The 14,185-nt window shown below is 36.6% G+C and overlaps 1 protein-coding gene across 1 annotated transcript in view; it reads right to left on the bottom strand.

The window, feature by feature from the left end:
• The window catches only part of LOC131900409 (vomeronasal type-2 receptor 116-like), a 35,424-nt gene extending 21,457 nt beyond the window's left edge, over positions 1–13,967 (bottom strand). Inside the window, exons 1-5 of the mRNA XM_059251632.1 lie at positions 13,897–13,967; positions 10,346–10,637; positions 9,139–9,945; positions 7,959–8,186; positions 7,169–7,292 (exon numbers count right to left, since the gene is read on the bottom strand). Of these exons, the coding sequence (XP_059107615.1) occupies positions 7,169–7,292; positions 7,959–8,186; positions 9,139–9,945; positions 10,346–10,637; positions 13,897–13,967 (1,522 nt within the window). The remainder of the gene's footprint in view (positions 1–7,168; positions 7,293–7,958; positions 8,187–9,138; positions 9,946–10,345; positions 10,638–13,896) is intronic.
• Positions 13,968–14,185: the final 218 nt, after the last annotated feature.

The following is a 14,185-nucleotide window of genomic DNA, read 5'->3' as shown; positions in this document are numbered from 1 at the left end:
TGTCATTTGATAAGGTACAGGTTCTACAAGCTGTATTTTTATTTATTTATTTTAAACTTTACATTTTACCAACTGTCTTACAGTTACCAAAGATATGATAGAGAAACTTGGATACATTTTCATTAATTTAGTGTGTCCATCAAGGGGCCTCTAACCCAGTTCACATGTAGAGTTAATTAGTAGCAGTTTTCTTCTGAGTCTTCATAAAATGAATTCAGTAAACCAAGTATGTTCCTTTTGAAAAGCTCATTGTTAATTTTTACATACTTTGAATTTATACTCCAGTCAAGAGTATACACCTAAATATATCATCATTTGAGTTCTATGTCTTTCAGACATTTAACTACAATTTCCTAGTGTGCAGTTGTTGACGTTTTTTGCAATTAATGATGTACCATACCCCAAATTCCATGTTTTGTTTGTACATTAATCAGAATTGAGTTGTAATATTGTTGTGTGCCTTCATCCAAGCAAAATTTTACAAAAGCCTTTGCAGTAGTGGGTGGGGAGATGTCTTCCTGGATTATTGTACCTTTGCTATATGCCAAGCAGTGTTTATTGTGGAAGTAGATGTAAGAGGGTGGGGGTCGGGATTAAATACATATATTTGAGTGCAAACCTATTTGCAAATTTTATTACCTTATATGGTCTGTTGACCTCTTTAGAAGTTTTTAAATATGAGTCCTTTTGAACTTTCATGTAAATCTTAAATGGAATAAGAAGTGCTTCAACAATAAAGTAAATATCAGTCTTGGTGTAAGTTAATAATGTACTACACTGTTGAGTGATGATGGTGGGTAAAGGGCAGGCTCTGGAAACTCGATGTTGGCAGCTGTTAATGTCTGTCCCATCCTAAGTTTTTTTTTTTTGTGTTTGAACTGTTGGGTAATGTTAATTGCATTCTCATTTGAAAAATGTATTAGTTTTTCTAATAGCATTCCATATCCAAGTTCAAAAGGTAATAATACTTCAATGAGAAAAACAACAGTTTTGTAAATTTCAGTGTAAATGCATTGTGCTTCGTATTCTGTAATTTTTGCCTCTATTCTCAGACCACTCTGAGCAAAATAAAAGGTGTAAGGTCGTGTTCTTACCGAAATAATGTTACTGTTACAGTTATAGTGGAGTTCCTTTTTTTAGACTGTTCATCTAACTGCTTGTTTAGAATAGCCCTGCTCAGGAGTTTGTGTACTGAAGAATAATGAAAGTGAATGTTCTTCCTAGATGCTTTTTATTCAGGCTTCTCTTTCTAATTGATGAGATTTACCATGTTCTCAAATGATTACATTTCTTTACTAAGTACTGTGTTTGGAGTCGGGGTTAATAAGTAACTGTAAGAGTAAGAGTATGGCTATGTGGTTACTTCTGGCATAAATGTCATGAACTTGAGTTTAATTACTTTAGGATACTTTGTGTTGCTTATTAGATTGTTATAGCTTTCTGTTAATTTGGGTGAAAGCCCAAAGAAAACATTTCTTTTATATTAAGATGTTTCATCTTCTTAGGAGTGTTACGTTGGTTTTTTTGTGAAAATTCTTTTCATTGCTTGGTGAATGGTAACTGACTGTTAACAAGATTTTAAAATTATTTCTAAAACTCCTAGGTCGTTTGTTATCTGCCTAGTATTCCCAGCCTTGTTTTCCCATATATCTCAACTGCTGTGCTTTATCTTGATATGCTGGCTCTTATTTCTCCTCTGATTTCTCATATTTGTAGTATTTGAAAAATCTGTCTGCTACACAGTGTCTTACTTGAAGTGACAAGAGAGGGTAGGAAGTGATCCCTTGGATGTATGTGTAGTGTGTTTTGCTCACTGTGGTTTAAGAATATAGTTTTGTTTATAAATAATGGATGTTTGTCTTGAAGAAATTGAATGCCGATGTGAGTCACCTTGCTCTCACCTTCATCTCAGTGTGAAATTCCTACCATTGTTGAGTTTTTAGAGTAGATTGTTTTGAATAAGTATTATTTGTTTTAAACGAATATTCAGTAAGAGAAGAGTGCCATTCATGTTATCCAAATTAATGTTTTTGCTTTCTGTGGTTACCAAGTCCTAACTTTTGATAGTAGGTGAATTCTAAATAGCAACTTATTTTGAAATGTCCCTATCCTTTGGGTGTCTCTTTTTGACCAAAGCCTATTTTCTTTTTTTGTGATGGAGCTTCTTTCCACCATGTAGTCAGTTGCATAGAGCACCTAATTGTGTATTTTATAGAGTAGTAAAATGCTTTAGTTGAAATGGGGTAAGTATGATGTTCAGCGAAAAACAGGAAAATATAAACTGTTTGGTAGCTAGAAACTTTTTGTGAACATCTGTAATAAACAATTGTTTTTCATGTACAGTGTTCTAGTCAATATAAGGAGAAACTTCAGATAAGTTTAGATGCTTCTATTGCCTACCTCATCCCCATTCCTCATTAAAGAGAAATTTTCAGATACAGAAGGTTAAATCTTACCTATTTAAAAGTGTTGTCTTTCTCAAATTATGTGAGGATCCTTTTTAATTCAGCACATTAATATGTAAACCTGTAAGAGCTAGGTGTGGTAGTGCACACCTGTGAACTCAGCACCTTAAGAGACAATGCAGGCCAGCCTGGTTTACATGTGGAGTTTCAGGCTAGCCAGGCCTCTATACTAAGACCCTGTTTCAGAAATAAAAACAAACAGGCAATATAAAGACTTAGGAGAATCCCATCAAATATTCACTTAAAAGATAAAATTTTCCATGAGTTTCAAAATACAAATAATACCAAGTTTGCATATCTAAGTCACACTCAATTTGAGTTGTTAGTAATGGTTTGACAGTACATTCTCCCAGAATGTAGGTCTTTTGCTCTGTGTTGAAACATACTGCTTGCTTTAGCTTGCAGATTTTAGAGCTGTAGTTCATTGTCTTAGTTCATTTAACAGCTGTTTACGTAGGTTCCTTTTATAACGGACAGCTAAAGCAAATAATTGTGTGCCTTTCACAGTACAGAGTTGATCAAATGCTATTTTGAACATGTGGGCATTGAATGTATTTGTCACTTTGAACCTTTTTGATATCTTTGTTTATGTAGACGTCTATTTAGACATTTGAGACTATAATATGGAATTGGATTATTGGAAATGGGTTGTATTGCCTTCAAATTTTGCTTCCGTTTGAGATTGTAAAATTTGTGTTTATGTAAAGTGTTTAGAACTAGAAATAAAAGTTTCTAGACTATTCCCTAAAAAAAAAAAAAAAAAAAAAAAAAAAAAAAAAAAAAAAAAAAAAAAAAAAAAACACTGAAGACAGCTTATGTTGGAGAGGATGTGGAGCAAGGGGGACACCTCTACACTGTTTGTGGGAATACAAACTTGTAAACCACTTTGGAAATCAGTTTGTTGGTTTCTCAGAAAATTGGGAATCATTCTTCCTCAAGACCCAGCTACACCACTTTTGGGCATATGACCAAAAATTGCTCAATCATACAACAGGGACACATGCTCAACTATATTCACAGCAGCATTATTTGTAATAGCCAGAACCTGCAAACAGCCTATATGCCCCTCAACTGATGAATGGATAAAGAAAATGTGGTATATATACACAATGGAGTACTACTCAGCAGAGAAAAAAAAATGACATCATGAGATTTGCAGGTAAATGTATGGAACTAGAAAATGTCACCTAAGTGAGGTAAACCAGACTCAGAAGTACAAATATAGTATGTACTCACTCATAAGTGGATACTAGATGCAAAGAAAAAGATAACCAGACTGCAACCCACAGCTCCTGGGAGGCTAGCTAGCAAGGAGAACCCTAGGAATTATGCAAGGATTGTCCAGCAATGGAGAAGTGGATGAGATCTACATGGGCAAACTAGGGGGTAGAGGGGGTAATGGAGGGCAAGAGATGGGGGAATTAGAGCCTAGATGAGCGAGAGATTTGAGTTGGAATGGGAACAGAGTGGGAGAGCAAGGAAAGAGATACCATGAAAAATGATGGCACCATGGGGGTACGGAGTAGCAGAGTGCTAGGGAGGTTCCCAGAAATCCACAAAGATGACTCCACCATAGACTACTGGCAATGATGGTCGAGAGGATGCCTGAGCTGACCTACTCTGGCAATCAGATGGCTGAATACCCTAACTGTCATCATAGATCCCCCATCCAGTTACTGAAAGAAGCAGATTCAGAGATCCACGGCCTGATCCCAGGTGGAGCTCCAGGAGTCCAATCAACAAGAAAGAGGAAGGATTTTTTTGAGCAAGAGATATTGAGACCATGATTGGAAAAAGTACAGAGACAACTAGCCAAACTAGTGGAATCACATGAACTGTGGACCAATAGCTGAGGAGGCCCCATGGTACTGTACTAAGCCCTCTGGATAAGTGAGACAGTTGTTTAGCTTGAAATGTTTAAGGGGCCCCCAGGCAGTGGGAATGGGACCCATCCCTAGTTCATGAGCTTTTTGGAGCTTAGTGCCTATGGTGGGACATTTTGCCCAGCCTTGGTGCAGGGAGGAGGGGCTTGGATCTGCCTCAACTGAGTGTACCAGGCTCTGCTGACTTACCATGGGAGACCTTGCATTGGAGAAAGTGGAAATTGGGGGTGATTTGCAGGGGAGTGCTGGAGGGTGGGAGGAGGAAGGACAAGGGAATCTGTGGTTGGTGTGTAAAATGAGTAGAAAACATCTTACTAAAAAATAAAAAGAAATAAAAAGAAATACAGATTAATAATTAGTCTTCTATGATAATCAAACTTACAGTCATGTTAGTTAAATTTCCTAGGCATACATAGATATAATTCAATTAGGTAGGTAATCTTCAAATACTTCAAAGACCTACAGAATATGGCATTTGAAATGTTTTAAAAACTTAAACTTTCCTGTACAATGAGATGTATCTGCTCCTGGCAGGACTGATTTACTTCAGAGAGGAGGATGGGTATCAAAGACACTCCATCTGGTGTTTGTCTTTTTCTTGGCAAAGATAGCCATTTGGGCAAAAAACTGTTCTTGCCTGGACTGCTTGACAAAATGTTGCATTGACTGGACATGAAGGACCCATAGAAAGGTAACCACTGACCTTTGCAAGGCAAAATGGTCCTTCAAGTTCCTGCTTCACAGAAGAAACAGTCAGATATTCTGTAGGACACAGAGAGAAGTAACTGAGAGACTATAGACTTATGGGCTGAAGATGGATGCCCCAACATTGCAGAAGTACTTTGGGTGACTGTCCAGGCAGCCATCTGTCTATCATTCAAGATTTTGGGAAGTTGCTTACAATGCTCTTCCTGTTTACTTAGGTAATATTGTATCCTTCTGGGGTCTTTGATGTAGTTGAAGACTAGATAGTTATAATTATGGTTTTCCTTGGTTATGATAAGAGATAAGGTAGATATGAAACATTGGACTCACAAATACAGGATAAATAAAATATTTTCTTTACATTTGCCAAATATAAAGAGACTAGATATTGTAAATGTAGTTCTTTCTTGATAACTGTTTTGTTATATAATTTCACTATGTTAAAACTAAAACTTTCCTTTTTAATTAAACAGAAAAGGGAAAATGCTGTGGGATAATGCTTTTGTATACTGGTTTAGTAAGATGCTGATTGACCAGTAGCCAGGCAGAAAGTATAAGTGGCATCAGCAGACAAGAATAATTCTGGGAAGATGAAGGCAGAGCAGGAGATGCTTGTCCACAGTCCAGGGAGCAGCATGTAATGGCATGCAAGTAAGCTGAGGAACACATGGCAATATATAGATGAATGGAAATGGGCTGAGTTTAAATGAAGAGCTAGTCAGTGGTAGGCCTGAGCTAATGGCCGAGCAGTTTTAATTAATATAAGCCTCTATGTGTTTACTTGTGTCCAAATGGCTTTAGAACTAGCAGGTGAGAGAAATTTGTCCTGACCACAGGCCAGGCAGGACAGAGGAAAACCTCCAGCTACATAAAACCACTTCTCCAATTCATGTTTTGGACACCTTATAGCAGATTCTAACCAAATAAGTCCACCTTATACCTACCTCCACATGACTTTCTTATCCCCCAGATCCAGAAAAAGCCCAACATCCATTGTCCTGGCCTATTCTAGACAACCCATCTATGTTACTCCAATGTTTATTGTCTAAACACAACCCATACTTCCTTCCCACAGACTCTCTCTCTCTCTCTCTCTCTCTATATATATATATATATATATATATATATATATATATATATAATCTTGAATACCACACCAAAACTCTTTGCCCAGATAGATCCTTCCATTTCTGGACATATGAGACTGCTTGATCCTCCCCTTCACATAAAATCCATTGTCCTGGCCTAGACTGGAGAACACTGCTTGGCACTATATCCATACTCTGTGCACAGATAAGTACATATATTCCAAATGCCAGCCAATGTACTGTACTGATCTCATTTCACTTCACTTAAGTGAAGCTATCTCCAAACTTTATGGCCAACCCAAACTGCATATCTTGTATTCTCTTCCATCCTACCATGTCTATATCAGTCAGTGAAATGACAAAATGATTCTACATATACTAATCTCATCATAAAAATATAAATAAAATTAAAAGATCAAAAGAGTATTTCACTTTCTGTGAATTCATCATCCTAACAGAAATGGTCTCCCACAAGGATTAACCAGATGAAACACGGGACAAAGAATTTGAAAGAACAATCACCACAAATACCATCAAAGAATTAAAGGAGTTGAAAGAAGACATGAAGATACAGCTCAATAATTTTTAAAAAGTGTGAAGAGAGAATAATGCCTGAATTTTCTTTATGAAAACAAAAACATAAGGCTGATTAAAATGATGGAGACAACCTAAGATTTGAAAACCAATTTATTAATGAAATAAAAACTTTGAAAAGAACTAAAGCTGAAATGCAGGTGGGAGATTCAACTAATTTTTAAACAAACAAGACAACACAAGAATTCTAGTCTCCTGGCAAACACAATGATATCTTCTCCAAAAATATAATTATCAATACAGAGTTGTGTTTCTGTTTTGTACATCATGCATTTTTGTTCTCTCATCTTAATTATAGATTTTTAAAATAAATAACTAAATACAGGTGAAGTTATTTGGTTTTGCAGATATTTCCTAACACTTCTCCATTTCTTGGATTTCAAGAGGAATAATAATTAGATCAGATAATTGTGTCCATAATGTTTATACTTACTTGTTTCATTAGAAATTTCATTTTCTGGGCAAGGAGTACAATCAAAGCAACAAATAGTCTTTCCTTCCACATGTGATTTCCTGAATCCAGGATGACAACTCTCACTGCATAGTGATTGCGGGGTCTGAGGAAAATCAGAGATACACTAGTAATCCTCCATTATTCATGCAACTAACAATAAATATTATGACTCAGTGAACAGCAACTCTTCAATATAACATTGTGTTTTTCAGTAACACTGACTCATTAAAGGCTGTTCTTGTTCATGGCCTAAAGACAGTGCTCTAATCATGATACTCTCTGAGAACTGGTGGATCCTGATAAATGCAAGTTTTCACTAAATTGATGCTTTGGGTGTGGATATTTTGAACCTGGTACCAGATGTTTTTCACTTGCTACTTGACTATCATGTGGAGAATAATTTCCTCTGACATACTTTCACTGTAATACCACCTACCATATATGAAAATATCAATAAATAACTACGGGACAAAACCCACCTACACTATGCATGTTCTTACAGGTTCAGTTCTTTGAACAATTTTATAGTGATAAATGTTAATGAAGAAATTGTACATGGATTTTATGAAAAACATAAATCTTATGCAAAGATTGACAAATACACAAGTTCAATTCTATCAGTGTAAACAAAAATTGCTTAAATTATAATTGAGAAATGTACATTGGAGGCCTAAATAGAGCAACCAGAAATCAAGAATAATAAGACCAAGAATATGATGCTAGTTACTTGTTTGTAGTAATTGAAAATGTTATGTTAGCTTCCACCAACCTCTGTAAATCCTAAGGCCCATTCTATCATGTCCTCATGTAAGGACAACTGCTGACCAGGTAGAGCAAACGGAGAAAATTTTCCCACTTTCAATATGTGTACAAAATTTGTTGGAAAATGGCAGTAGTTGAAGATATCATATTCTGCTGCAGATTTTCTTTTCTCATCCAAAATCAGTTGGTTAGAATCCAAATGGTAAGACTGAATATTTCTTATAAAGAAGTGCAGCTAGGAGAGATGAATGGTTCAGGTTAACATAGAAAGCATCATGTGGGAAAGCTTTTCATCTCTTGTATTCATTATATCACAATGTAGATTTAGCACAGCAATAAATAAAATATATCAAGTTCAATAAGTTCAATGGTATGAGAAACCAAAATATCATAATATTTAAGTTCTGTAAGATGAGACAAAATATACTATGAATCAGAACAAAATTAACTGTTGTTCATCCAGTCCTCAATAGTGTAGTGAAAGCTTCATATATCCAAAGATGATCTTGATATACATAATGCCATAAGTATGCTCACATAGTTATTATTACATAAAGTCCATTTTAAAAGATAATTTATATACAATACCCATGTTTTCTCAGCAACATTTAGTCATTCCTACAGTTAGGTTGTATATTGTCATCTCTTAAGGAATTCCTAGTCAAATCATCGTTTTTATGTAGAAAATATTTTCTGTGGAAGATATAGAACTTATTTAAGTTAAATAACTAAACCATACTATGTTGGGGGGCAAAGAACAACAGATGTGGATGATGACACCATACTGGAAAAGATTAATTCAGTTCTCAGAACCCATCTAAAGGAAGAAATGACTCTCACAATTTGGCATCTGATTTCCTTGTGAGTGCTGTAAAAACCCAGTCCCATATGTATATTGGTGAAGTCACATACACAGACACACAAAAAAACACACACATGTAAATTTTACAAAAAACAAAATGAGAATGTTGGCTTAAAATGCATTTTCTGTTTCATGCTGGTCCTTTGTTCTTCAATATGATATCATTAGCAGTTTTATTCTGACTTAGTGCAAAGTGAAAAAGGAGGTTTTTTTCTAAGATTTCTATAAAAACATATCCTAAACTGTTGACTTTCTGCTCCCATGAATTCTTTCTTTAGAAAATTATTGTTCTTATAATTTATGCCATCCAAAAAATGTCCATTACCTTCCAAGGGAAATGAACCAGTTCCTTTACACCACCTAATCCCTGAAATTCTACTTGGTGAAGTAATATCTCATGAAGAATATGAGCCACTGCATACACAGCATTGTATAGGTTGTAACTCTCCTCACTTATGGCCATATCAATAACTGGATAAGATAACATTTCCAAGGAAGAATTGAGTGGACAGTTCTCCAGCATAGTACAGTCATACTTAGAAAATGAGCAGGCAAAAAAGAAAAACCAGAATATAGCTAAGTAAATGTCATTAGGGTATTTAGAGGGGTTAACAGTATGGATAAATTTTCTAAAACCTGAGATTTCCTTGTGGTGGTGTGAAAACATGAGAGAACCATGAGATGGGTGAAGAAATATACTCCAATGTATTTTGGAAGAATGATATGGTGAGGCCATGACCCAGACTTTTTGTGTCATTAAAGATTTTTCTACCACGTGAAAGAATGTGAGCAGAGAATCAGAGTCAAAATAGACTATAATCACATTTACTGATGATTTCAAGATCTGATGATGATATGACCAGGAATTTGGAGATACTGACAATTCACTGATTGATATAATTTCCACAAAGGCCACACAGATACTGTTCTTGTCCATTTCTGTTCTAAAGTCTGACCAAAACTGAATGCTTCTTTCATCTTCTGAGATATACAGCCCCACCCAGTTCCAGCGGAAATGAATCAGTAAAGAGATCATAGCATGGGCCAGAAATGTGTCTTTTGGTGCCATCTGATATAAAGAAGTTAAATGGAGATTGCCACTCAGGATGGGATCATGACGCCCAAAGGTGAGCTAAGGGAATAATAATATGTTAATTATAATTAATTATAACTTAATAATAATAAGTTAATAATAATATGAAGATGAGTCTCACACAATTATGAGATCTTATTTGTACTACAAAATAGCTGTTTTGGGAAGGAAGATTGACTTACCTCACAGTTATAGTGACCTTCCTATTCCTCAACTTTTTTTGAAATATTAATAAGTAGACTCATATTCTGAAACATACATTGTCTTTTACAACCTCTACCACCAGTCTATTCCTAATAAAGACCACTGAGCAAGTAACTTTAAACATAATTTTTGCATGATGCATGAATTCAGTCTCTATTTTTCATTTTCCTCATGAATATGTCATTATCACTGAATGAGTAATCAATTCATTTCACTCTACGCCTACAATACTCACCTGTGGAAATTTGTACAGCTCAAGCAATGATCCAATAAGAGCAGAGGTTGTCCATGATGGTCCTGTAAACATTATTACAGATTTTCTCTCTTTCCTACAGTTGTAATTAGGAATCATTGTGTCAATACCTGATAACCACTTTAAAGAAACATACGTTGTGTTTGCATCAAGAAAAGGGACATTATGCACATCAAATCCCAAAGTTATGTTGGGTAAAATATGGGGGCTTCTGTTGATCTCTTCAATGGCAAAGAGGAAAGACAGGAAAAACAGGTAGGTCTTGGCCTTGAACCTAGGAAGATGAGAAGAAATACTTTAGAGAAGGGTACAAGTCATGATTTCATTTAATAAGTTTATACTCATCAATATACCAATTTATTATGTTGAATTTTTAATTACTGACATTTATTAATTATACAAAACAATGGATTTTATCATTAGAGATCATATGTATTTATAATATAATTTGATCATTTTCATCCTGTTATTAGCAAAATACTGGTTCCTGTCCTATGGCTCCGTTTCATCTACTATAAGTTCTTCTTATACTTTGCTGTATTATCTCTATTATATTAAATTTAATCATTACCACACCATTGAGAATTCACTTTAACAGCTTTCCTGTCCTGTGTAGAGAACATAATCTCATAGGAGATGTCCTCATCCACTGTCTTCTAGAATCTTTCTAATCCCTCTTCCATGATGTTTCCCAGACATAGTTGTAAGAATTGAGGGTATATGTATCCATTTGGGTTAGGTACCCCATTGTTGCTTGTTTATTGTATACCAACAAGCTATGGCTTTCTGAAATTTGATTTTCTCTATCTATTGCAAAAAGAGTTTTCTTTGATGAAGAGTGAATGCTATATTTATCTGCAAGTATAAGGATAAGTATTTAGATTGTGCTTAGAAATACTGGTTTAAGAAAGTGGTAACTCCTTCCCCTGTGCTTCATATTTTGGCCCACAACTCTAACTGCTTTGCCAGAGGGTGGCTAGTCCTAAGAACCACAGCTCCAGAATGAACCTTCTCTCCTGGGCACAATGTTCCTGCTCACAATTTCAGCTGCTTTACCATGGGCTAGGCTGATTCTATGGGACCAAGGTTCTTACACACCCACTGCCTGTTAGCACTCCTTAAAGCCTACCCAACAGTTCCAGACTGCACCTCCTCCCCTCGGCTCTATAATCTCTCCCATAACTTTGGCAGAAAACATCTGCCTAACACAAGAGAAGGCCAATTCAAGGGACCTTAGGTCAGACACTGACTATTGACAGCTACCATTCTGTAAAGCTGGCTCTACAGCCTATAACTGCACTCCCTCTCCTGAGCTACAAATTCCAGCCCATAACTTTGGGAGAAAACTTCTGCTTTACTGGAAGACATACCATTCCAGAAATCTCAGAGACCTAGCATGTACCCAGAACCCCAGAGACCACACAAATACTTGGAACTGCAGTGGCAAAGTTGGCATCCCAAACCCCAGAGGCCTTGCAGGCCACAAAACAACAGCAGAAACACACTACTGGACCTGAAGACTCACTAGTCACTGAAAGTGTTATACCTTTGGAAGGAAAGATATCCTGAGTGTTGTAAGTCAGACTATACCTACAGCAATGAAGTGGAGGTATACTGGAAGATTACAGCTCTAAAGAAAAAAATATCCTGACTGCCAGAAGTCAAAGAATACCTGTAGTTGTGTTCTGGTGGAGGATGATCTCCCTACAGGTTGTGGCAAACTTGCTCCTTTCCAAGAAAGACATTACATTTCAGCTCTGCTCTACTCTGCAAAGATAGTTCCCAGCAGAGATGTCCTTTGCATTACTGCTCCACTCCACTAAGGGAGTTGCCCAGCACAGAAGTCCATTTCTTTTCTGCTCTGGCGAAATCTGTTTCTTCTTCGCAAGGGTGGGGGAGGGGGGACCTGCAGAAATGTAGCAGTCTTCTCCTACTCCAGGAAAAGTTGTTACTTCTCTGAGCCATTCCACTAAGGGAGTTTCTCAGCAGAGAGGTCCATTGCTCCTCTGCTCCACTCTGACAAAAGAAGCTCTTCATCCAAAACTCATTCAAAAGATTTGTTGAGAGGGGGGAATCCAGGAGAATGACTGGCCTCTGCCAGGGTGGAAAAAGGAAGCTTCCAGCTGAACAGACATAGGGCTTATATAGGTCACCTTAGGGATAGAGTTTTTCCAGAGTGAAGATTTTTGGAAAAGGAATTGGTCAGATTTCAGTCCCTGAGCCTGGACAAGTGCAGAGATTGGCTGGATTTCACGCTCAGAGATTGGTTGGTTTTGTGTTCAAGGATTGGTTTGTTTTCATACTCAGAGATTGGTTGCTTTCATGTTTAGTTGGTGAAGGGCAGAATGTGTTTCTTTGGCTCTTGTTTCAGGGACAAGGTATATTTCTTTCAATGGCCATTTTTAACCTTTTGGTTCTAGTTTCAGGGACAATGCGTGTTTTTTTTTTCACTGACTCTGGTTTCAGTGACAATGTGTGCTTCTTTGGCTCTAGTTTCAGAGTCAGGTTATGTTTTTTTTCTCTCTGGTTTTAGGGCAAAGCTGTGCTTCTTTCAATGGCCATTTTCAAAACTTTTGGCTCTAGTTTCAGGGCCAGGGTGTGTTTTTTTCACTGACTCTGGTTTTAGTGACAAAGTGTTCTTCTTTGGTTCTAGTTTCAGGATCAGGTTATGTTTTTTTTCTTCTCTGGATTTAGGGCCAAAGTGCATTTCTTTCACTGGCTCTGGTTTCAGAGTCAGGGTGTATTTCTTGCCTGGCCCTTTTACCCTACAGTCACTAGAACCCTTGGCTACTTAGGCCAGAAGTCCAGAAAAGAAACAGAAACTAAGAAACAAAATAAGCATCCATTAAAGACAAACTCATGAATCTACAATTAGACATATAATCAGGCCAAATCCAGATGCCTATCAGTGTAAGAACAAAATTAACAACCCAAAGGGCACTATGTCATCACCAGAACCCAGCTATTCTAGCACAGCAAGAAATGAACATTGCAAAACAGCTGAAACACAAGAAAATAACCTTAAAAATAACTTCACGAAGATGGTAGAGTTCCTCAAAGAAGAAATGAAAAAAACATTCCCCTAAGAAAATGGAGGAAAATATAATAGCAACAGCACAAAAAAAATAACCTGGAGGAAATAGATAAATCCCTTAAAGAATGCCAAGGAAGCCAAGAAAAAACAAACAGATGAAGTAAACTGCTCAAGACCTGAAAATGGAAAGTGAAACAATAAAGAAAACAATAACAGGGAATTCTGAAAATGCAAAATCTGCAGAAGTGAAGAGGAACTACAGATGCAAGCATCATCAACAGAATACAAGAGGTTAAAGAGATTATCTTAAGCATTGAAGTTACAATAGAAGAATCAGATTCGTTGATTACAGAAAATGTTAAATCTAAAGAATTCCTTTAAAAAATTTCAGAAAGTCTGGAACACTATGGAAAGCCCAAACTTAAGAATAATAGGAATACAGAGATGTCAGCCTCTAGGGCCTAGGCCCTGGGTCACAATCCATACTACCCACATGTACCTAATGCTGTCCCAATAGCAGGCAACCAGGGAAGACACAAGCAGGCACAACTCCTCACCAAAAATCTCCATCGTACCCTGCAATCCATAAGACCCATGACAAACACCAATTAGAACAAGAGGTAAGATAACCCCAGAGCATTCAAATTCCAAAGAAGGAAAATACACATACATTACTACCAACAGATAACAGAAATTAACAATCACTCATCATTAATATCCCTTAATATCAATGGGCTCAATTTACCTAAAAAAAGACACAGGCTAATGGAATGGAAATGAAAACATGA

The sequence above is a fragment of the Peromyscus eremicus genome, unplaced genomic scaffold, assembly GCF_949786415.1.
Source record: "Peromyscus eremicus unplaced genomic scaffold, PerEre_H2_v1 PerEre#2#chr22_unloc_1, whole genome shotgun sequence".
Taxonomy (NCBI): Eukaryota; Metazoa; Chordata; class Mammalia; order Rodentia; family Cricetidae; genus Peromyscus; species Peromyscus eremicus.
This window is presented reverse-complemented; position numbering and strand designations above follow the sequence as displayed.